The sequence below is a fragment of the Larimichthys crocea genome, chromosome XI (assembly GCF_000972845.2).
Source record: "Larimichthys crocea isolate SSNF chromosome XI, L_crocea_2.0, whole genome shotgun sequence".
Taxonomy (NCBI): Eukaryota; Metazoa; Chordata; class Actinopteri; family Sciaenidae; genus Larimichthys; species Larimichthys crocea.
Genome location: NC_040021.1, coordinates 10,160,073 through 10,185,511, shown reverse-complemented (window position 1 = coordinate 10,185,511; position 25,439 = coordinate 10,160,073). Strand labels below are relative to the sequence as shown.

General features: G+C 38.8%; 2 protein-coding genes across 2 annotated transcripts in view; one reads left to right on the top strand and one right to left on the bottom strand.

Annotated features, from left to right (window-relative positions):
- Positions 1-1,975: 1,975 nt before the first annotated feature.
- On the bottom strand, positions 1,976-13,763 carry ak9 (adenylate kinase 9). Its single transcript, XM_010734723.3, has 37 exons — positions 13,748-13,763; positions 13,516-13,604; positions 12,965-13,028; positions 12,834-12,886; positions 12,631-12,727; positions 12,366-12,478; positions 12,075-12,227; positions 11,787-11,909; positions 11,327-11,401; positions 11,020-11,121; positions 10,728-10,867; positions 10,300-10,622; positions 10,074-10,094; positions 9,758-9,876; positions 9,522-9,669; positions 9,307-9,403; positions 9,131-9,201; positions 8,968-9,027; positions 8,447-8,641; positions 8,067-8,200; positions 7,682-7,885; positions 7,318-7,590; positions 7,078-7,199; positions 6,462-6,681; positions 6,271-6,339; positions 5,997-6,197; positions 5,497-5,715; positions 5,104-5,320; positions 4,791-4,992; positions 4,498-4,644; positions 4,193-4,410; positions 3,708-3,904; positions 3,260-3,429; positions 2,985-3,083; positions 2,711-2,813; positions 2,510-2,624; positions 1,976-2,398 (listed from the first exon to the last, which is right to left on the bottom strand). The coding sequence occupies exons 1-37, from the start codon at positions 13,761-13,763 to the stop codon at positions 2,190-2,192; spliced, it is 5,178 nt and encodes a 1,725-aa protein (XP_010733025.3). The 3' UTR covers positions 1,976-2,189.
- The window catches only part of fig4a (FIG4 phosphoinositide 5-phosphatase a), a 41,219-nt gene continuing 29,533 nt past the window's right edge, over positions 13,754-25,439 (top strand). The window contains exons 1-9 of the mRNA XM_019254145.2: positions 13,754-13,930; positions 14,246-14,312; positions 14,408-14,518; positions 15,919-16,017; positions 16,928-17,051; positions 20,021-20,177; positions 20,428-20,478; positions 21,087-21,250; positions 21,676-21,804. Coding sequence (XP_019109690.2) covers positions 14,456-14,518; positions 15,919-16,017; positions 16,928-17,051; positions 20,021-20,177; positions 20,428-20,478; positions 21,087-21,250; positions 21,676-21,804 — 787 coding nt within the window. The 5' untranslated portion in view covers positions 13,754-13,930; positions 14,246-14,312; positions 14,408-14,455. The remainder of the gene's footprint in view (positions 13,931-14,245; positions 14,313-14,407; positions 14,519-15,918; positions 16,018-16,927; positions 17,052-20,020; positions 20,178-20,427; positions 20,479-21,086; positions 21,251-21,675; positions 21,805-25,439) is intronic.

The following is a 25,439-nucleotide window of genomic DNA, read 5'->3' as shown; positions in this document are numbered from 1 at the left end:
TTTTCTAATGCTGAGTGTTTACAGCTACTAATGTGTGTAACACTGTTACTGTGATGATAAATATTGAAATATTTATATTTAACATTTAATCTGTGTCTTTAATAACCAGATCCTGAAATGTAGATGTGACATGAGGGTTTTCTGAATAAAGAGCACTAACGTTTACGTCAAATGTATGTGTATGTGTCACATACATATAGTATACACACACACAAACACATACATATATGTGTGTGTGTGTGTACTATATGTATATATTGGATGTGTGTGTGAGTATACTATATGTATGTGTATATGTTCACGTGTAATGTAAACGTTAGTGCTCTTTATTCAGAAAAGAGCACTAACGTCCATCCATTCCCAGGAGATTAATCCAAAAATTGGGCGTATGTCAGTAAACAATAGACAATAGATAATTCACAGCAGCCATTTGGCATGAAATAGGATAAACACAGATGTTATCAATACTAATAATTAAGGTTTGGTTCCATTCAGGTCAAACAGAGTCAGGGTGCTGCTGTGCTACATGTTGGCTCAGTGGAAAGTCTCTGCTGCAACATGTGGACTTTAATTAGTATCATTGGAAACACCTGTGTTGTTGACCCTTCTATTTCATGTCAAAATGGCTGCTATGAAAAAGTTATATTGTAAACCACATTCATTTGAATTAAAACGTACACAAATAACATTTCTAACAATGAAGAAATTTGAATATATTTATGTTGAAGTAATGTTTAACTTTTACCAAGGCTTTCAAAAGTATAGGCTACATGTCAACTAATAATGATTTTTCTGTTAAAGTATGTAGCCTACTTTTTTTTGCAGTGCCCTTATTTATTGATGTGTCCTGAGTACTCTAAGAGCAGCTGTATTTAAAGAGCTATAAAACTGCTCATGACAAAAGCCATAAGCTGTTACTGTGTACTGTTCTGTCTTTTACATTTCTTGCCTTACTCAGTATTTCAGTTGTTCGTATCATATTCGTCCAACATGGCTCCAGGATGTCCGTTTGATACATTAAGTACATTTTACCGATAAAACTCACATACTAAGTAAGATTACGGTTTACTGGTGAAATAGACTTTTAATAAATATGAAACACCTCAACAAAGGCAAAAACAAAGGCCCTCACTGGGAATACATAGTTTGTTGGATTTGTAATCGAAATTAAGAAGATATACTTTATTAACCCCCTCCTTCTTTTATTTACATGCATTTTTAACCCCAAACACACATGCATGAGCTCATAGCAAATGAGGAGAGAGATGGTGTCTCTATGGACTGAGCTACTGCCGCCCCAAATAACAATAACATTAAATAACAAACAATGTATGAAGTATGACTCAATGAATTATTATCAGATCTTTTTTTTTTTAATAATTATTTTAAACGATAAAGTAAATCAATGTGGGGTCTTCATTTTAAGAATAAGGCAGACATGGAATATAATATTCATAACTATGTTTTGATCATGTATAATCACCTGAAAATAAGAATCGTTTTGTTTTTGTTGTTACTTAAAAATGATCCTTTTATATCTAAATTGGGAGTGGGTCCTCTTTCATGGAGCCAGCCATATTGAAACAGCATGTTTCTATAGTAACCCAGAACAGAAAAAATAAATACTGACTCTAAACAGGGTCCTTAAAGTGTTGTTTCTCCTTTACACTAGGAAGGTGAGGGTGATGTGAGGAAATTTCAATACAGCAATTAGTCGACAAAAAGCAACTAGATTCTACACACTGGACCTTCAAGCAATGGATAGTTGCTCATTTTTCAATAGGAAAAGGGGATTTATTGATGACTCAGAACAGAAACATACAACAATGCACACCTTTAAATCAGAGTTTATTTGTATAGCACCTTTCATACAATACAGGTAACACAAAGTGCTTCACATAAAAATATAAAAAACCCCACAAACAAACATAAAAACACCCCACACCCACGGCCCACCCCCTGCCCTCCACCCCAACACCTACCGCACCTACTGCAGACTGGATAGAAAGGGCTCACTGCACAACAATGTAGGGACCCCCCCCCTCACTTCAATAGCCCACATAAAAGCAAAATGATGAATATACATATATGAAAGATAAAATAAACTCTTACAGCAGCTCACTTTTGTAGTCGGACAGTTCTTCACATAATACAAAAGAGCTATAGTCAAGGTTTCAGAACAGGCACAGCTAAAGCACACTGTTGGTTCCCGTCAAGTCTCCCAAGGCCAGGAATCGATTCAGCTTGAACTCAAAGTCAATGGGACGTTCACTTGGAGGTTTGTAGTTCCCTCTCATTGTTGAGCTCAGGTAGGGAATGAGTGCACAGTTCTCTTCAAACAAGGCCAGCTTCTTTTTGTACTTTTGGCTGGTGTAGTCCGAGCTCTTTTGGTTAAAGGCTGTGAAAATATGAGATTCAATTCATTAGTTGGCTAATACTTTACCAAAGCAACAGTAAGTCAAAAAATAAAATAGTGATCGTCTACTCTTACTCTTTACATCTTGCTTACCTTTCAGATAGAAGGCTACATAAAGGAGTGCTGATCTTTGTATAGTCAGGAAGGGATACTTTGGTTTGAGACACCCAACAGCTGTCATGGCCTTAATGACTGCTACTGCCACACCCTAAACAACAGAGACTTAATTCAAAGCAATGCAGATGCCAAAGAGCATTATTTCAGCATATTGTAATGTTTGAGGTGTTGTCTGACCTGTTCCAGGTACCCCAATGTTGGAAGGGAGGTGAGGGGTACAGGCTCACAAAGAGGAGGAACTTTAGTGGGCACCTTCTGGTCCCAATAGGTTTCAGGAATCCTTCACAGACGATATATCAACACCAAATTTTACAAACACACTAGAGTTAAGTCTTTAAAATAATTAATGAATTTAAAGTACTTTTAAGATATGATACCACTGAATACCTCCTTGTGGAAATAAAACATGAAACAAAACATTTATAAAATATACAAAGAGATAGCTCCACACCTCAAAAACTTGTCTTGTTTCTGCTTCGTCTCAAAAATGTAGATCCGTTCTCTATATTCCACAGCATATTCCAACTTTCCTCGAACTAGGGCTTCATATCTACAGACAAATAAACCGTATTTTGTTTTGAGTTTTAGAAAATGTATCCATAAGAGATGTCAAAAGAGAGACTGAACATGTATGTTTCAGAATTGGAGTTTTGACTTGAGTACATGACTTTTCAAACAAATTTGTTCGTTCGTTCGTTCTGAACCTTATAACGGTGAACGGTGTACCTTTGCTTTCCGTCCAGATAAGTGACTGGGCAGAAGCCCTTCATCTCAACTTGTTGTGGGAACTTGTTCTTCACCTCACTCTCAGCAAGCTTTCTTGGCAACAGATGGGCTTGTGGGAGAGTATGTGGGCAGCCAGGTGTCACAAAGTGATCTGGAGTGAGCAGGAAGCGCTGTGGTGAAGAGAGCAACATAACAGCGTTATTCTTCTTTTAGCTGCAATCAACACATTTTATTTGCATGTTGAATCAGCTATTATCAATGCACATTTAACAATGTGTTACGTATTTTGTTTATCATGCATTTTACTGTTGGAAATGGACAAAGAAATCATGCACAGAATTTGGCATATCAGAAAAGAAGAAGTTTCATTTGGCTTGAACACATTTCCGTGCTCTTATGACCATCTGTGTGCAAATGTCTTTTAAAAGTGCAGTGTCACTAAACTGACCTCTAAGTGGTCACTGTCACACATCTTGTAATAGTTTCCCTGGTACTCAGCAGCATGAGTTAAAGCTGTAGTTCCTGAACAATCCACCAGGTGGTAATGTAGAGCTAGGCAGACAGGGCAGTACTGGCCAAACTCTCCAAGCCGATACTGCAGCTCCTTGGGTGTGATGCACAGTCTGTGGATGCAGGCTGCACGTCCTGCAAAATGAAATGCATGTGAAGAATGTAAGTAATACATGTGATCTAGATTTACTCTTATTTACTTTTTTTTTGTCTTTTTACAGCATTTGTGAGTTCATTTTTCATTTTTGCTATGAGCAGTTAAAGAGAGATAAATATGAAGTTGGAAAATTGAAAAGAAGTAATTAAATGAATCCTTTTGAATGAAAGTTTTAAATGTATACCGTATTTTGTATGATATTTTACTTGTGTACAGGTGTAAAAAGCCTTGCTGAGTTGATGCTTTGATAAGCTTTTATTACTTACTGCTGCCCGTCCTCTCCAGATAGCTGTGGATATATTTCATGCTGATGCTGACCTCCATTATAATGCTGTTCCAGATCCACCACTGGCTTTTTAAGCCGTCAAGCGGGATCCAGTTCTGATATTGTTGCTGAAAGTGTTGCCTCACATGCTCCACTTCATGTTTGTAACAGGAGTTACGAATGTGGAGGATCTCGGAGCTGTCGTGCATTAGGTGAGGTCTGCAGACAGAGGACATTTGATTACATTAACATTAATAGTTAACAGCTCCCAGACTATTTGTCGCTGCTGTTGCTGTGTTCTCTGACTTGTTGGGCTTCATCTTGTCCACAATGCCTCTCTTCAGAACCTCTACTGTGTCCAGCTCCAGTTCAACTACTATCATGGGGATGATGCTCCGAGACCCCATCAGCTGTGCCTGCTTAAGTGTCATTGGAAAGCCATCCAAAACGTACCTGTAATACCAGATAATACTGTTTCAAAAACCAAAACACACTCAAGCATGTGCAGATTTCTTGACAGTCCCGTGTAAGAATACAATCTTTGTTTTGAAACTTTAATAATTCTGAACAGATAAATGGAAAACACGCCTCTGGCATACCCTCGATTGTTGCAGACTGAACTCATCAGCGCCACCTCCAGACACTGAATAGCCAGTTCATCAGGCACAATGAGTCCGTTGGAGAGATGCTTTTTCATCTGGAGAGCCAGATCAGTGTGCGCCTGATTGTCAAGAACATTACGTATAACACTACCGATGGATAGCCGGGCTAAGCCATATCTCTGAGCAAAGATCTGTGCCACTGGAGAGATAAAGTGATGGAGAAGATAAATGGAGAGTGTGAATAAAAGACACAAGAGAGAGAAACTTTGAAACTTTGAGTGGATCATTTTGCAGCTGTCATGAGATTTACCAGTGGTTTTTCCAGATTTAGGTGGTCCAATAACAGCCATTTTAACAGGAAGGGACGGGGTGGGCTGTGGCTGTCTAAGATATTTCAAGGGGTTCAGCATAAATGCATTGCGATTCTCCTTAGATGCAAAGAAGTAGATATACTGATGGAAGATCAGGGGATGTGTGGAACTGAGAGGCCACTGCAGAGGCTGGATCAAGTCTCTCTCTTTGTATTGCTGTAGAATGGAGGTGTATGTGAATAAAACAATATGTTAGAGTTCAGCTGATTAACATATCAGCACAAAAGAGACAAGGTGTACTAGTATTTGTACTTCTAGAACCATTAGTAAAAGAAACCATGGCCTTATACCACATATGCTAAACAAGACACAGTGGCTTGAATTATGCCTACCTTTATGGGGTCGCAGCAACCAAAGGCACTGTGGCGCTTGTAAGAGGAGAGCAGCAGTGTATGTGCCAGGCTGTATGAGATGGGTTGGCATTTTTGGAAGACTGACTCCCTGTTGATCAGCAGGGGCTGAATTTTCTTGAGCAGCTGATGCCGTACGACCCGGAACTTGCGAGATGCACCAATTGACACTTTGGGTATGTTTTGTTCACTCAGGAGATCCTGATGATAAAACAAAGCAACATAAATGAATACATAAGTAAATTACAATGTGGGAACATACATTATGCTGACCACATAGTCACATTGGTTTTACCCTAGGTCTAACTTGTGTCTGTAAAATCAAATGATGTGTTCTTGGAATCAAAATGTGAAATGTTTGTATATCTGTAAGTATCTAACAATCGAGTATCAATAAATAATACCAGAAATGATATGGGTGTGGAAACAAAGTATGCATGTCTGCCTAGTTAATGGCCTTCACTGGATGTGTGTCTTTGTACCGTCACAGAACCAAGGTTGTTTTCATCTGTCACAAAACGCTCTTCAATCTCCATTTCCAGCCTCTCAGTTGCTGCCTCCTCAGTCTCCTCATTCTCCAAATCTTCATTATCTTCTTCTGGAGGAAACTCGTCCTCTAACATGCTCTCTATCTCATCCTCTATGTTGCCTGCAGCTTCATCCTCCTCATCGTCTTCTTCCTCCTGATGATAATAATAATGGTGTGTTAAGCAGTGATAAAGAGGGGATGATAGCAGTTATGATATATTTCCTTACCTTTGTTGTGGTGACCTTAGCAGCTTGCTCTGCCATCAGTTCAGCTCTTCTCTTGGCAATGTTTTCCTCCTGTACCAAAGAGATACCTATAATTGTGCCAAATACTCACACAGTCTATAGTCATCATCAGGACCGATAGCAGGAATAAAGTTTGCAGGAAAATCAGTCCTACCTAGTTGTCACATGCTTACCCGGTTCTTCTTACGTAGATTACGAAGAAGGGTCAGCTGTGCTTCACGCCGGTTGCGCCGCTCATACCACTTCTCCAGGTATGTTGGCAACAGACGGCTCTGAACGTCGGAAACTTCCACTGCCATGATTATCACAATGTCAGGAAAAAGCTGCCGCTGCAACATGTACTGCACCTCTTCGGGATTGTGGGGGAAGCCCTCCAAAATAAAACCTGTAGACCTAAAAGGCAGGGTATGTTAGTAATATTTGTTGGCTACTACTGTATGTCTTGTGTTGCACTTGCTTGATGTTTGATGACAAATACACGTGTACTGTGCAATGTCCATATTTATCTATTTATTTATCTTAAGCATTAGGCGTGGTGGTAGATAAGTTTTGTTGCCTTTAGATAAAGCCAAACTAGGCTAGGCTTTACCCTGTTTCCCAGTCTTTATAATAAGCTACATTAGTTGACCATAAAGTGAGTAGCTTCATATTTACTGTACAGATGTGAGAGTAGTACAACATAATCCTCAGCAGGGCAGCAAATATGTACATTTTCCCAAATGTCAAACTTTTCTTTGAAGGAGGGTGTAAGGGCGGGCAGTGTGTGTTTGTGTATGTGTGTACAACTACATGTATGGTTCCTCTTTCCAGTATGGTCTGATAACCATATCCAGGATCTGCTGACTCAGTGGCTCTCCATCAGACAGGTAGGCTTTGATGGCATTCTCCTCATCAGTCAGTATCACCTCCTGCTGTAGATGGACAAAGGCAAGTACAAAATAAATCAGTGTCAAGATATAATACTTCACCACAATTTGAAGAACCATCATGCTGGAAATCTTGCTCCAGAGGAAGTTTGTCAAAGCTTACCTCCATGTCACTCATGATGGTTGACGTATCCTCTGTCTCCTTTTCGTTCTCCCCCCTAGCTTCCTTTATTAGGGCCTCCAAGTCCTCTAGAGACTCCTCTGATGCTACCTCATCAGCGTGAGGTACCAGCGTCTTTGTCTTGGCCATGATGAGCATTTGGAGTTGCTCTCTGAACTGAATATGGAAGATGCCAAGCTGCTGGGCGAGCCACTCACCTTGAGTGGTCTTACCTGACCCACGGGTGCCGAGCAAAAAGATCCTCAGGGCGGGAGGCTTGGATAGAAGAAGATAAGAAATTTATTAGAGATTCATGTTTTTCCTTGTTTCTGTGAATTTTGATTTGTCTTCTCCTGTCAGCTTGTACCTTGAGGGGCCCAGTTTGTGCAACAAACTGTGCAGGGTTATGAAGGAAGGAATCCCTGGCTTCTTGACTAGAGAAGAAGAAGGTCTTCTCACGGTACTTGACGGCAATTTCGTTTGTACAGGGCCACAGGACATTGTTGTTTTTCAAGACCACGGGGCAGAAATGATGGGTATCGCCTAAAAATCTATTCGGTGTTGTTTCCTCCTGTTTTCATTGAAAGGAACGAGGTGCTGTTCAGGGTTTGTTTGTATTACTCTTAATTATTAAATAATTATAATAATAATTGAATAATGTAATAAATGGGATTATAAACCAGTAGTTTATAAAGTAAAAAAAAAGTCACAGACTGGGGTGTTAAGGTTAAAATATATCTGTGTTTACTGACTTCATCCTCCTCTGCTGTGTCATTGTCAGGGCTGCCTGCCTCGGCTCTCTCCAGCTCAGCTAAGGCCTCAATATCCTCTGCCTCATCGTCCAGGTCCATTGCTGAAAGCTCCCAGGATGCATACTTAAAGGATTCTTAAGATCATGCAATAAAAGGGAACCAATAGTTATAAGTTTAAAAACCTTTGTCATAAGTAAATTTTAATTTTGGTTTAATAAAATAGATTTAATCGAATAAAATGAGTTTAAGTAACTCAAAAAACGAAGAATACACACTGAAAAATACACTGAAAATTAATGTACTGTCCATTCTGACCAATTAAAAGACATGAGGTTTGTGTTGTAGCTATGATAAACTATGATTGACAGGGTTACACTCACTCTCCATCTGAAGGAAAATCTCTTGAAGCAGATTCTCAGGGGTTTTGCTGCCAATCTCTAGTACTGAGACTTCTACAGTTAAGGCGGACAGCATTTGCTCCCATTCAGACACAAACTGTTGCAGTTGCAGTTTATAGTCATTCATCTCTGGGCCATCTGGATAACCCAACTCCCAATGATCAGGTAGTACCACATCTTGAGCAACACAGAGAGGAGAGGGAGAATGAGAAAGTTAAAGAAGGAGGGAAAATGTTTTGTCAGTTCGTATTTTGTCAGTGTTTTTAAGGTGCTTACATACTATATGGTTTATAAATACAAAAAAGATATGGGGAATCTAAATGACAATTTGTGGCCAGTGTGAAAATTCCTATACAGTGTGATATAAAAGTTTCAGGATTAAACCTAAATTTACTTTTCTTTGAAACAGAAATGAGTTCTGACTTCTATCTGCCTAAACTAATTAATACTGATAGCACACCGATGGAGAGAAATAAAAAGACCTATTCACAGAAATGTCTCACCTTCCTGTTTGATTATGTCAGGATGTGCAGGGCTGATGGTGTTAGATTGTTCAGGATGTTCTACAAAGAAAATTAATGAATGCATTAAAAACAATGCTGGTCAAACTCAACTGGTTCTGGATGCCTCTGTGATGTCAGGCTGCTATACATAGACAGATATTACCTTCAGTCTCTTCAACAACAGTCTCTAGATTTTTTTGCGGTTCGGCCTCTGATACTTGCGCCTTCTGGTTTCTAAAATAGAGAGAATTTCAGCACAAACACAAAAGCTGTATCAAACAATGCATTGCAGATTTAACAAGCCACAACATTGTACAGCATCATTGCACCTGCACTCACAAGGCCTGTTTCTCCTTCTCAGATTGTTCATCCTGCATCCTCTTCCTTACTGCTTTGTCCACACTCTCCTTGTTCATCTCATACAATCTCTTCAAAACTGTTCAAACATTAAAGTACAAAGATACGTGAACACTGACAGGGCTCAAATATAGACTCCAGTCTATATATTTAAACAAAACAACTTATTTGTCATGCGACAATTCTATGTTTTGTACCCTGATGCCCGTCACTGTCTCTGAGATAGAAGAGGACATCTGGCAGGATTTCTGCTTGCTGTAAATCATTTGTTTGGAGGAGGTTCTTGGGAAAGTTGTCAAGCACCCAGCCAGTCCTGACATCTGCATCAGTGTCAGCCTCTTCAATCTGTAACATCAAAAAGATTGGCCACACCACTGCAAACTCTTCATACATGTACTGTACATCTAAATTCTACCACATGCATTTGACATACCTCTTTGGTGTGCTTCTCCAGTACCTTAGCGTACAGGCCGACAGGAGATGTGCTCATATGTTTGGCTTCTTCCAGCGCAGTGAGCACCATGGCTTGTACCTCTGGATGATTCTCTGTCACTGAGAACAGGAGAAAACATTTGCAAACAAATACAGTAGCCTATAAACTGCCCAGAACACATATAACATATAATCTCTGATGCAACGCGCCAAAACTATACTGTTTATGATAGTTTTTAATGGGTAATTTATCCATATCTGTTTGCCAACATGTGTTTGTGCTTGACTAAGACCAAGAGAATATTTGAATGTCTTACCTTCTACAGAAGTAGTTTCATCTGATGGAATAAAATATCAGAGTATAAATGTTTTTGTATGACAGTAAGTCACATGTTCAAAACATACAAATTGCAATTTAAATGGCTGATGTTTTCGGTACATTTTGTTATAGACAAAATAATTTTGTTGGCTCTTACTTTATATAGAAAAAAATGTACAGGTGATAGTGAATATCATCATCATCAACAACAAAGCTCAACTTGCCTGAATTCTTTACACCATCCTGCTCCACCTTCATCTTGATTTTCTCTATAGCAACCTGTGTTGTCTCCTCTTTGATTTTGTCAAGCCTTTCCTGTTCAGACTTGGCCACAACCGGCTGCATCAATACCTCCATGTCAAGCACTAATGCATTGTAGTGCTGGGCTAGAAGTTTACACAGAGTGCTCTTTCCTGCCTGTGGAGGTCCAATGATGGAAACTTTGCAAGGAGGCCTGGGCATTGGAGGAAGTAAGTACCGTCTGGGGTTTGTGAGAAACTTCTGGTAGGCCTCCTGAGATGAGAGGATGTACAGTTTGTCCTGGAAGCTGCACATGAATTGAAACGAGAGTTGGTTGATATTTTCACCCAGCCTCACTTGAAACTATTGGATAGATTGATCACCTGGTTATAGCCCATAAACGATCACTTACCCCACACATAATTCAGGCTTCCCAGGAATGATCTTGCCCTCTTTCAGGGCAACAGGACAAATTCGACCCCAGCGGCTCCTTTTCCATCTGAAGCCAGGGGCAACTGTCCTGCAGGAGGACATATTTCTCAGTAGGTCCTCCTGGAAAAAAAGATGGTCAGGTTTAAACTATTTATTGTTACATATTTTTGCATCAGCATCACCTGTGCGTTTATAGCTTATATGTAGGTTTATACTAGTCAGTTGAGGTTGTGATTTGAAATGAAATATGAATATGGTCATCAACGCCAGACCGTCTCAATGTCTGATGGCAAATCTTCTTCATCTGTCTGTTGGAGGAGGACTGGAATGGAGACACGCTTTATTGCCATGGATCCAAGACGGGACATTACAGACTAAAGAGAAAACAATCAACAAACTAAAGTCACAGAATACAGAGGTGGTACAATGTGCACATTTAGGCTGACATTTACGCCAGTAACAGACATACGCTAGTAATTAAAAACTTGCAATAATGATAAAAAACAATTCAGCAGCATATTATAAGGCATATGATAATGCATTTTTTTATTCTTTATTATACTGTTGTAGTGTCTTTACTGAGTGCAGCTCTTCAGGTGTGTTGTTTCCATCCAGCTCCAACAGGTAGAGGATGCTGTGATTTGTCATGTAGTCCTGAAAGAAATATCAATTAATTTACAAATTATTGGCTCTAAAAAAGTTAGTGTTAATTTAATTTGATTCATTTGAATTTAAATGTTTTTAAAACATGGTGGAATGATACATTTTATCACTCTGATTTGAAATTTGAAAAATAATGCTAATGTGATCTGGGTGCCAGAATAAAGACCAAAAGCCAAATCTGAAATGGTCCCAAATCAAACATTTCAAACACAAGAAAGGTCAGACTTTTACACAAACACAAAGTCTCTGTCTGCACTAATGCAAAGTTGACAAAACTTACTCTGGTGTGCAAGAACAATGACCATGATTGCCCAATGGGAATGACATGTTTATTTAACTCCTAATTAATGTGTTTCTCGAGCACTCGATAGCTCACCTCCAGTGGTCTGAGCATGGTATTCTTGTACATGTTGATTCTGGAAAAAGCATTTCTGGGTAAATTCTCTGGTGTCCACACCATCTGGTCAATAATATCCTTTTGGAGTTCCTCTTCCCTAGGCTGCAAGCAAAAAAAGTGATAGACTAGGGAATAATGGGTTGACAGATTTGTTGTTTAATTTTTAAATTTGTGAGGTTGAAATCTGAAAGAAGAAGAAAAAAGGGGGCAAAATCAAACAGGAAAGGTTAAACCAAGTGGGAAGAGGTCTTTTCTTTTCAGTCATACCTGCTCCTCCTCATCCTCTACTTCCTCATCCTTGTTTTCCTTTTTCTTGTTAAACACCTCCTCACGTTGCCACTGGTCCCTGTTATACAGCTGCCCTGTCTCTGGGTGCTGCTTCAGGCCTGACAGCCTTTGGACTAGGTCCTTGTCTGCACACTGGTAGAAGATGGGAGTGTTTAAGTTCTCATCTAACCAGTCTCAGATTCTTTGTCAGAATATGACATATGTTTAAAAAAACGGATCAATGGCAGCTTGATGCAATGCACAAAACAGTAATAAAGGATGTGAGTGAACCTTGATGTTGATGATGAAATCGGGCATTAGTTTGAGGTTTTTGATCAGCTCAATCTGCTCATGAATCTTCAGACACTCTTCTGACATGAACGGCAGGCAGCTCAGTACGTATCCTGTATTAAAACATATGTATTATCAAGAACAAGCAGTGACAGGGCTCCTATAGTGGTGCTTTGAATTGCAGGTTGTTGTGAAATTTGTGCAATTTCTATACATGATCACTGTGCTGAAGCTTATCAAATAAACTTCAAACTACATGAATTACCATAGTGTTCCACATCTGGAGAGTTAAGCCTGGCAAGAATCATCTGGAGCACCATATCTTCTGGTATACTTCTCCCTCCAGATAAGATATTCAAGAGCTAAAATGGTCAGAAAAGACAATTCATAGACCATTAAAATATATGGAAAACATATGGCATATACAGAGAATAGTAAACCTTTCTGATAGAAAAAAATGACACTCACCTCTATGCCTTCCTTTGTTTTATTTTTAATGTGTGTTTCTAGCAGATCTGTGTCTGAAATATTATAAAACCTGGTTAGAAATATCTGAATTATGCTGGGACAAAGATTACAAAGACCACAACCGTACTTACCATCAATTAAGATACATTTCCAGGACTCTGCGATTCGTTTGGCCAAGGTGGATTTACCAACACCCTGCCACAAAAAATGACATAATGATAATAGACATGGAAAGTATCGCAAATAACGTGCTTGGGTGTGTCTGGTTTAATTGTGGGGGCAACACTGGAGACTGACAAATGAAACCTTTTATATTGCAGTGTTCAGTGTTACACTCTTGTACACTCTAATAACATTATTGACTTTATTTGTCACTAAATTCCCTATGTAATATCTACAAATGACACTAACACAAGCTTGTTACTCATTGTGTTTACTTTTTGACACAATAGCTTCATGCTGCTTGGATTATTTTTTGCCTTATCACCAGACAAAACATACAACATTTAATGTTTTGTGCTGGTTGGTGATAAATGAAGAAGTGAAAGAGGAAGAGGAAATGTCGTTTGTGTGTTTTCATACACGCCACTGTGTAGGTTTGTGGATATGTGTGCAGCTACACCATTTCTGACTTTGTTAAGTACTGTATGTTAGTGATAAATGAATACATTTGATAAATTACCGGTCTTCCAACTATAATGAAGCAGGTCGGTTTGGCAAGAAGAGTCTCCCTCTCTCCTTCATCCTCTATCAGGTTATCCACAAAACGATCTATTTAACAAACACATAAGTGCACAAGTCACAAACAGAACAGTGCAACACACGAGACGACCAAACATAACGTCAACCTGCTTAAGTGCCGATAGAAAAACCATTAAAAAAAAAATTAACGAAGTTAAAAAAAGTTTACTTACCGCTGCTTTGTGGCATTATTATATATTTTAGCTTTTTAATTTTTTTTTATCGTCGTTTGTTAACTAGCATTAACCTAGCTGTGAGTATCCAAGGTTAACAGTCATGGAATACGGTTACCATAGCAACCGCCAAACTAAACGGCTTTCACCTAGCTAATGCTACCACTAGCTCCTTTGTGGCTTGTAAATATGTTTTTTTTTTTGTTGTTGTATATAATCTGAGTTATAAAACTGTATAAATATCTGTAGTATATAGATATCTAAATATCTAAGCGGCTTTTATTAATCGCCTTTTTTAGCTCTTCTAGCTTTGTGACTCAAGCGAGGCACCGTACCAGTTGTGTTGACATGCGCTCGGTCCTGACAGTCACCTGACTCAAACTAATTCATGTTGCTGTCGCCTCTGCTATGTGCTAGCCGTTAATAATTGGGGCCGGTTAACGTTACAGACGTGTTTATTTCACTGTAAATGTCCTAAGAAGTTGTTTTGTCTCCTAGGAGAGATGCGCATTATCACCCTGCGGAGTTATTAGTGAATAACGCAGCTAGGCTAGCTGAATTATTGGTGAGTAACGTTAGCTATGAAAGGCTGAGAGACACACACACAGTGACTGTCTTTAAGTAGTGTGTTCACATATTGTGTTTTATATGCTTTTGCAGCTCTGCTGTTGTCTCATCTGTGATTGTTTGGAGGATACAGGGACAAACATGCCTCAGTCAGCCGGTATCATCAGTGGGATCCAGAGGATGGTTCTGTATGAAACCAGAGCTGTAAGTCTGTCATGATCATCATGATCATGCTGTTCCAGAACTTTAGTTCAGACTGTTCATTTGTAGCAAGTAGCCAACATCATGTTAAAGTTGCTTTCAAGCTGTCCTGTGCTAAATATCAGTACATACTACAGAGGCCAGGAGCAGATTGAAAGAACAAGACATAAAAGGGGAAGAAGTGAGCATGCCTGATCTTTATCTACAGGCTGCTTTATATTCATTCAGGTCCACGCCTTTTCAGCTTGGGACTACGTAGCCACAGTTTGTGTCTGTACTGTAAGGATAATCCATAAATGACACAAACTGGGGCTAGAGCACACCCACCGTCTTCCCCAGCTTGGATTCAGGACACAGTCTCTAACTAGTATGAGTGTGTAGGTGTTTAAATCGCTGACATTGCTCCTACTGAAATATATCCTGATCATAACTGTACTGATGTAAGAAAGCTTTGCTTAAAAATAAAAGTTCACAGATGAAAACACAAGGGTGGAGAAGGATGGAGAACTCCTGTAGGTTTCAACAAACACTAGATGGCAGCAAAAGAGTGTCAGTGATGATTTGCCACCCCCATTCTACTGACTATTAAAGCTTTGCATTGTAATTGTCTAAACAGAATAATTTCATTTTGTTTGACAGAATTACAAATAAATATCATTTTGGGCTTCAATGTAAATATGTGCATGTGCAGTAAGGTAGGAAACATTTGTAACAGTTAAGTTATCATAACTTCTGGCAGCCCATTTTACTGAACCATGGATAAACTGACTGTAACTATTGTGGACAAAGAAAGCTCCGTGTGAACGCCTCGGACGTGCGGAACAGGACAAAATGGCTCTAATGGTTTCGGACTGTACTGATACATGGTGTTCCAATTTAACAGAAGTGGTCAGAAGATCTTAAGTCATCTTGCAACCCACTGTGAGAGAAATAATGACTCAAAAGAAAAAGTCATATAAGAAGGAGCCTTAGCCATATATTCTCATGCGTCATTATATTATGTTTTTCATATAATCATATATTCTCATGTGTGATTATATGAAGCATATCTGCTTTGGATTCTTCTGGTGTGTAATTTCACAGGCTTCTGATACATCAATTTCTTTTTGGGGGCTGCTCAGTGTGGCGAGAAAATGTTGCACATTATCGGGGTAAAAAAAGGCCTAAAGGAAGTGAGCCTTTAACAATAGGACTCTACTGTAGAAGCTGGCTTGTCTATGTCTGTTGAAAATGTATTATCCTACTGCACACTCTCAAAATCTTTTTTTTTTTCATAGAAAGACTGAATTTGATTTAATGTCATCCATGTGAAAGCTCCTTGTGCTGAAAACAAGTATCCACAAAATGCTATGTAATCACTCAAGAACCGCATTCATACTTTTACATGTATGTTTTCTTTCCAGAGGTATTTTTTGGTTGGGACCAATCAGGCACAGACCAAACACAGAGTCCTGAAGATTGACCGCACAGAACCCAAGGACCTGGTCATAATTGATGATAAGGTAAATGCAGAGTTTCCACCACAGTTAGTATAGTGCTAATGTATATGCTTATGTAATACAGTACAGTACACTTGGAGTAAAATTGTACAATCACTCAGCCTGTCACCAGTGTATTGTGGATGACAGCTTAGCTGATGAGTGCTGAGCGCACCTCCTTTTCTTCTCCACTGCTCATTACCAGGATCTATGAGCTGGGAGTTGATTTGTTTGTTTGTGTTGTGGGTGATTATGATTATGTGTTTGTTATTATGAAACATCCATGACTAAATATCCATCACCCCACGCTTTCATTCCTGCAGATATTATACCTCAGGCAACCATGTTTGTTTTACATTTGACTGGCATAGTAGAATACAGTGTAATCACAGTGTGAATGCTTGAGAATGTGATAAAGGAGTGGAGGAGAGCAGTTTTAAAGCTGGAGACACAGCCACATCTTTCACTCTCTCTTAGTTCATATGTAATGAAAGCTGGCACGGCACATACGATTAAATAACAGGCTGCATAGAAGTGCTCTCTATTTCTAAGTTGAGTAAAGCTTGTACAGCAAGTTGATGAACCTAAATAATTGGATATTGTTATTAACTTTCTGTGGCCTATTGTTATATTGCAGACAAATGCATTTGATTCCACAAAAAGGAACTTCATACACAAATACTGTAGGATTTTGCTGTTGCACCTGTAGTACAGAATTTTAATAGTGAAATCTATGATATGAATGAAAAAGGTTCCCTAGAATGCAGGCATATATTGATATTTTACAGCAATTTACTTTTTATTGCACAGAAGTCTCATTGGCTGCCCTTTCTCTTGTTGTTGCAGTGAGAAAGAAACAGAAACTGCTTACACATCTATTCATGTATATACTGTTTATGAATATATATATCTCTGTGTGTGAATTTGTCTGTAGCATGTGTACAACCAGCAAGAGGTTCGGGAGTTGCTAGGCCGCCTGGACCTCGGCAACCGCACCAAGATTGGCCAAAAGGGTTCGTCTGGCCTGTCCAGGGCTGTCTCAGCCTTTGGCATTGTGGGTGAGTACAGCCCCACCACTATCTTCCTCACTGGCATAGCAGCAACCATTGTGGGGCACAATAATGGAAACATGTACCTTCTCTCCAAAACTTTAATTCCACCTCTGTGCGCATTGACCTGGTTTTGCATATTAAATGCTGAAGTTAGAGGGGGGAAAAAAAGAGGAACACCTGGCAGTATAATGTAATTCTCTTCAATATAGCACTGCTACCACTACTGCTACCTTTGTGCAGCTTATAATGTTCAATTTTCAGGTTTCAAATAATAATTTCAGTGCTATTCAGAAGCAGTAAAAAGCTTTTTTTATTACTTTCTCTTTACTTTTGTGGAAAATCAGGTGAAAAGACACATTAGACTTGCTTGTAACTGCCTATAAATGTTTTACTTTGCAATTAATCTTTATTGTTTAGTAGAGTTTGTTCTCACTTGAGCATTCAAGGGTCTTTTTCTGTTGATCAGTGTCAAAAAGCCACATGAAATCTCCTCATATTCAGTGTTGTGAAGTAATAGCACATAAAAACTTCCATGGTGGGCTGAATACTTTTTATAGGCACTGAATACAGTATAAACTATTACTTAAAATTAATCTCAATACTTTTTCATTTCAACGCCTCTATTAATGTTGAAAAAGCTGTGCAAGAAATGTAATTAAAAACACTTAATAAGTAAATCTTGATTCATTTTAGAGAGTTAAAAAAAAGATAATTTCCTCTGTGTCTGAGCTTGTACGATCATAAGGTTTATTAAAAAAAAAACAAAAAAAACATGACACAGAAACACACTCACTTTCATTTTCACAGGTCCACTTGTTTTGTCTGTCTGCTCCATATATGAAAGCCAAGGCTCGTTACATGAGAAGTTTGTGTAACTGTCTACATGTTAAGCTGGCTCTGCACGTCATTGATCTGGGTTTGCACCTCTGTTGTTGTGTGAAAAGTTGTTTGTGCTGCAGAGCTTTTATCAGCAGCCGTCATTACTGATCCTTGACAATTAACCCTTAAATGTCTGTTTCTGATTATTAATTGTAGATAAACATCCGTTTGTGAGGAAACAATTGTAGACACTGGATTGTGATGGATTACTGTATTAATCACTTTTAATAACGTGTCATACATTTTGCACACATGGGTGTAAGATTTAGGTGGCTCTATTTACATGAAGGGCAGAAATGCAATATTACTGTAGAATGAGCCTTTTATATCTTAAGATGCCATGGGTCCTAGTCCATGTTTTTGTGAATGGAGCTGTATACATTTCCATTTCTGGCAAAGACGGATATTATCAATTGTTAACTAATATTGGCAAGGCCCTTTTGGGGCATAATAGTAAGACATCTAAGATAATTCAGAAACTTCATTGAGGCTGTACATGGGTCGGTCACACTGACACAGACAGATTGTGACTTTGACGTCTGCCTAAATAAATGAGATGCTTTTTTTTCCCCACTGTACCCTAATGCCACCTTTGTTCACAAGCCACTCTTTGCCAAAGTCACTGTGTAAAATGGAATAAAAGAGTGATCCAGTCATGTAGGGTACAGTGTATCCTGAGAGCCCCTTTTGCCTGCCACATTTCTTATTACTGTATGTAATGAGTACCATTATTGTAAGTATATTTTTATTCTCTTTCATCTGCCAGTTTTGTCAGTCTGACCCATCTTTGACAGGAAGAAACACAGTGAACTAATGTAGGAATTGTCCGCAGCGAAGTCACAAGTGAAAGTGGGCTGTTGAAGAATAATATGCTCTTATACAAGCTCACAGTCTTGGTTGATTGCCATTGTGAAAAATAGCTAATTTCTCCAAAATTTGGGTAGACCGACTAACACTTGAACCACTCAGATAAAGGAAATCTAAAAACCACTCTGTCTCAAATTAAGTCATCTTCAGCCTAGTGGAGCCTGCAGGGGACATGTTTGGAGTTATTTTAATCCCTTTTCAGCAATGTTACCATGCTGCTCTTCATTGTTTCCTGTACTTTGTGGATGCTCTTTGGCAAATGGGAGTGTAATTGGTCCTTAGCAGATAAACAGGTATATCAGTGGGAATTAATGATTGTGAACAAATGATTAAGTATGTATTATGTAAGACTCAATTTAGCAGAATATTTGCATGGTTAGAAACCAACATCCAAACAGGAGTAGTCCTACAGCTTATGATACTTCTGTACATGCAATAAATGCATTAGGACAAAAGCCAGTATGACCACATGGAACATCTTTGCAATGTTATACTGATAAAAATTCAGACAGGAATAAAAATGGAGTGGAAACATATACATTTATAGCAGTACCACAGTAGTTTGGTAATTAGTATTTAGACATATTAAAAAAGCTTAAGTTAGAGGCTGGGATGTCTTATTTGACCAGTTTATATATGTATGTAATTGGTTGTTTATGTACTCTTTGTATATTGAAACGTAATATAAACATCAGCTTGCAGCACAATGTTACTGGGCCATCTGCAATTCTAAAAAGTCCTTATGTACAAGGACGTCCTATTTAGTTATAGAACTGCATTTAAGGGGACACAGTTTATCTGTCAGCAGATTAGTTTTAGCAGTAGTACCTTGACGTAGTTGGCCTTGACGAGGTAAATATTACTAATATTATACAGACTGACTCACACACAAACATCATCCACGGCTGTCTATTATGTATTGAATGTCACCTATGAGAAAATAGCCCATAAAAAACTGAAAGCAAATCATGAATTATGTTACATGATGCTTTCTGGGTCAGATTTTAAATATGTAAGACTAAATGAATTGAATTAATTAGGTAATAGCAAATTATGACACACAAACACTCATGGTCCACCTCCACAAATGTTGAGGTTCACTTGTTTGCATTGTCAAAGCTGCAACTGTTTACATGCAGCAGAAAGGTTGACCTACATTCCCTTTAAAAACAAGTTGCTTTTGATTTATTCTAAAGGATTTTAAAATGGTATGTTTTTTTTTCTGATAGGGTTTGTACGATTCCTCGAAGGGTACTACATTGTGTTGATCACCAAGCGTAGAAAGATGGCGGACATCGGTGGTCACTCCATCTACAAAATCGAAGACACCAGCATGATTTACATCCCAAATGATTCTGTCAGGGTTACACATCCTGATGAAGCAAGGTACTGTGTAGTTTAGGAACATTTAGGAACATTTTGACTTGCCAAAGCCAGAAAAACACAGGTGGACTTCACATCAGTAACAATGGATCAGTTCCACTGACTAATCTTGCATCATATTCACATGAATAATTCTGTGTACAGTGAACAGAATCATGTTGACAATCTAATATAAAGCCCTATGAATAATTTGCCTATATAGATTTCTTTCTTTCAGATATGTGTTTTACTGACCATCTTTTTGTTCTGCTAGATATGTGCGCATCTTTCAGAATGTGGACCTATCCAGCAATTTCTACTTCAGGTAAGATAAATCTAAAAGCATTGCTTACAGTGTGAGTTATTACTGAATCACTAATATGCATAAGATTGATCTATAAACGAAGGAGGCTAGCTGGACCTGCCTTTCACGATTATGTTGTTTGTTTTTTTAATATTCTTGCATTACTAATGCTTTTTAAAACTTTTTAGGTCTGATATTGATAAATAGTAGAAGGGAGAAGGAATAAATAAATAAAGTACAGAATAAGAAAAACTAAAATAAACACAAGGCTGACCATGTGTGATGAGAGCTCAGATGAGGCCTAGAAACATCTAAAAATGGCTTTAGTTTGTGTGACATTCATTTTTCTGTTTTCTATCTTGACAAGGGTGCCCTTGGTTGTCACATGGCCTCTGCACACAGCTCAAAGACCCTGAACGTTTCAGTGCACCCATGTTTAGTCTAAGAAAGCCTGGTAGTTTTAGTCAGTCTTGTCTGACATGAAATTCACGTTTCGTGTTTCCGATTGTACAATGTGTGTTGAAATTGTCTGTTATACTCTATTTTTGTAGTTTGGCCACATCTTAAATTCATTATGGGACAGCACAGGCTGTACCTGTTTCAAATCTTATTGCTGTTGTGCCTTGCAGCTACAGCTATGACCTGAGCCATTCGCTACAGTACAACCTCACTTTGCTGCAGAGGCCTTATGAACTCTGGTCATCCCCATCATCCTCAGAAGAAGAAGAGGTACAAACACAGAGCAAGCAGGACAGCTTTGACATCTTTGAAGAAGAGGGTTTGCCTACTCAAGGTGAGTGACGTTAATCAGTAGCCCCTATATTCCTTTTGTCTGTTCACATAATAAATTAGAGATAATGTTGGCATAGTGTTTTTTTCCCCTTGTTGCTATTAATTCCCATAAAAAGTGGAGAGTCACTGATTGAATTAATTGATGCATCACTTAACTGTTGTGCAGGTTTGCCTGTTTTGATGAAGTCAATGAAGTACAGGACATTTCAGTGAAAAATAACTTCCCTTAGCTGATGTGTATTGTAATATAATATAACAGAAGATGAATCCCATATACGAAAATGTAATCTGAATCTTTGTAAAGCTCTTGTTCCACAGCCTGTGTCACCAAAGCTTTTTTCCGAGTGTTGCTTTCTAACTGATAATTTCGTCTGACCCGGTAAAATGATCCAGAGGTTTTTATGTGTACCCTCTCTTCCGCCACAGTGGTTTACGGCCTCCAGAATGAGCCGTACTACAAGTACGTGTGGAACGGGAAGCTGCTGGAACGAGTCAAGGACATAGTGCATCACGACTGGCTCATGTATATAATCCACGGCTTTTGTGGCCAGTCCAGTATCCTTTGGGTATTGTCAAGTCAGTTTGGTTTGTGCAGCAGGGAGTTGTTTGACTGTTGTCGTGTACTTTTTTTTTTTTGTACTTTAAAAAAAAAAAATGAATGCACTTGTTGCTTTGGGTTTTGCAAAAAACAAACGTGTGTTTTGACACTGATTGATTTGATCGATCACGCAACTGTATCTCTCAGAGTGTTGTCCTTGTGTTGTCTGCACACCTCCCCCTCATCTCCCAGCCTCAGCATCAGTTGTTGAACTGTGCATGGCCTCCATCAGAGCACGTGGATTGCACTGTGAGCTAGTGTATGACTCACCATAAAACTGCCGAAGCAATTTGTGAGGGTGTTTTTTAGGCCTTTAGCAAAACAAGAATTATGACAATTAAGCGATTGTTATCAGGTATGTAAACGCTGCCACTTGTATAATCACCCCATCTGTTGTCTGCAGAGAATAGCAGAAGCATTGTGTTTGTTTAGGCTGCACGTTTTCTGTTCTGGATTGAAGCCAGATCACGTTTGTACATGCATACACAGATTTTTTTGTTTGTTTGAGGTTGTCTGTCATTTCAGCTCTACTGTAGCTTTTGGTTTAAACTTTTTGCCTAGACACAAGCCATTACCAGCCATTAGTATTAGGCTAGTACTAGGCTCTACATTAATAATTTCCTCTGGATTTTTTGAGATGCTTTTGTAGTATTGATGCATGGGTTACTGCTGCAGAGAGGCTTTGGGCTTAACTACTTGAGTACAGTCTGATTTATTATGATTAAAGTCCGCCTTAGGTTCAGGTTTCAGATTTTAATCATTTACCATCAAGTCTCCTTTGCATAAATCACATTAAGCAGTATAAAATATGCTGCTGTGTAACACCTTTCAGTTAAATAGATATGTTTTTATCAGTAATTTTACACTAGATCTTGTGTTTTTCTCTTGCAGCAGACTATTAAACCCATGTGCACTTTACAGCGCTGCAATCAACACTGTTGTGTCTCCTATCAGGGCACGTGCTGTCACACAATGACAAAATTCCTGGAATCTGTTTGGCCTTCAGTACTGGTTTTCTAAGAGACTGAGAGAAGTCGTGGGTGCAATAAGAAGACACCCAGCGGATAGAGTAAATGAAAAAAATTGTAGCAGATAAAGCAGGCGGGGGAAAAAAGGCAATAAAAATCAAGAACCTCTATAAGTTTATTAGTTTTTTGTTAGTGAATAGTTTCTTTTCCAGATTGTTCACACTTTAGATAATGATAAAATATCTTACAATAAATAAATATATTAATATCCATCCATCATCTGTAATCACTTCTCCTCCGGTGGAGCTGGAGCCTATCACAGCTGACTTTGGTGAGAGGCAGGGTACACCCTAGTGTACAGGGCACATACAGTAGAGACAAACAACCATTCACACTCACATTCACACCTACGGCAAATTTAGAGTCACCAATTAACCTGCTAAGTGGGTGTATCTGGACTGTGGGAGGAAGCCGGAGTGTTGCATTCTTATTTTACTTTTGGTTTGCTCCTTTTCACGAGTGGAAGTAAAGGATCTAAGACTACTTGTATGTACACTCAGAAGATTCTGTAGGAGCAGATTGCCAGTTCCATGTTTCCGATTGTACAATGTGTGTTGAAATTGCTGTTATACTCATTTTGTAGTTTGGCCACATCTTAAATTCATTATGGGACACAGCAACGTACCTGTTTCAAATCTTATTGCCGTTGTGCCTTCAGCTACAGCTATGACCTGAGCCATTCGCTACAGTACAACCTCACTTTGCTGCAGAGGCCTATGAACTCTGGTCATCGCCATCATCCTCAGAAGAAGAAGAGGTACAACACAGAGCAAGCAGGACAGCTTTGACATTTGAAGAAGAGGGTTTGCCTACTCAAGGTGAGTGACGTTAATCAGTAGCCCCTATATTCCTTTGTCTGTTCACATAATAAATTAGATAATGTTGGCATAGTGTTTTTTTTCCCCTTGTTGCTATTAATTCCCTAAAAAGTGGAGAGTCACTGATTGAATTAATTGATGCATCACTAACTGTTGTGCAGGTTTGCCTGTTTTGATGAAGTCAATGAAGTACAGACATTTCGGTGAAAAATAACTTCCCTTAGCTGATGTGTATTGTAATATAATATAACAGAAGATGAATCCCATATACGAAAATGTCATCTAAATCTTTGTAAATCAGCTCTTGTTCCACAGCCTGTGTCACCAAAGCTTTTTTCCAAGTGTTGCTTTCTAACTGATAATTCGTCTGACCCGGTAAAATGATCCAGAGGTTTTTATGTGTACCCTCTTCCGCCACAGTGGTTTACGGCCTCCAGAATGAGCCGTACTACAAGTACGTGTGGAACGGGAAGCTGCTGGAACGAGTCAAGGACATAGTGCATCACGACTGGCTCATGTATATAATCCACGGCTTTTGTGGCCAGTCCAGTATCCTTTGGGTATTGTCAAGTCAGTTTGGTTTGTGCAGCAGGGAGTTGTTTGACTGTTGTGTGTACTTTTTTTTTTGTACTTAAAAAAAAAAAATGAATGCACTTGTTGCTTTGGGTTTTGCAAAAAACAAACGTGTGTTTTGACACTGATTGATTGATCGATCACGCAACTGTATCTCTCAAGTGTTGTCCTTGTGTTGTCTGCACACCTCCCCTCATCTCCCAGCCTCAGCATCAGTTGTTGAACTGTGCATGGCCTCCATCAGAGCACGTGGATTGCACTGTGAGCTAGTGTATGACTCACCATAAAACTGCGAAGCAATTTGTGAGGTGTTTTTTTAGGCTTAGCAAAACAAGAATTATGACAATTAAGCGATTGTTATCAGGTATGTAAACGCTGCCACTTGTAATCACCCCATCTGTTGTCGCAGAGAATAGCAGAAGCATTGTGTTTGTTTAGGCTGCACGTTTTCTGTTTCTGGATTGAAGCCAGATCACGTTTGTACATGCATACACAGATTTTTTCTGTTTTGTTGAGGTTGTCTGTCATTTCAGCTCACTGTAGCTTTTGGTTTAAACTTTTTGCCTAGACACAAGCCATTACCAGCCATTAGTATTAGGCTAGCTAGGCTCTACATTAATAATTTCCTCTGGATTTTTTGAGATGCTTTTGTAGTATGATGCATGGGTTACTCTGCGCAGAGGCTTTGGGCTTAACTACTTGAGTACAGTCTGATTTTATGATTAAAGTCCGCCTTAGGTTCAGGTTTCAGATTTTAATCATTTACCATCAAGTCTCCTTTGCATAAATCACATTAAGCAGTATAAAATATGCTGCTGTGTAACACCTTCAGTTAAATAGATATGTTTTTATCAGTAATTTTACACTAGATCTTGTGTTTTTCTCTTGCAGCAGACTATTAAACCCATGTGCACTTTACAGGCTGCAATCAAACTGTTGTGTCTCCTATCAGGGCACGTGCTGTCACACAATGACAAAATTCCTGGAATCTGTTTGGCCTTCAGTACTGTTTTTCTAAGAGACTGAGAGAAGTCGTGGGTGCAATAAGAAGAAACCCAGCGGATAGAGTAAATGAAAAAAATTGTAGCAGATAAAGCAGGCGGGGGAAAAAAGGCAATAAAAATCAAGAACCTCTATAAGTTTATTAGTTTTTTGTTAGTGAATAGTTTCTTT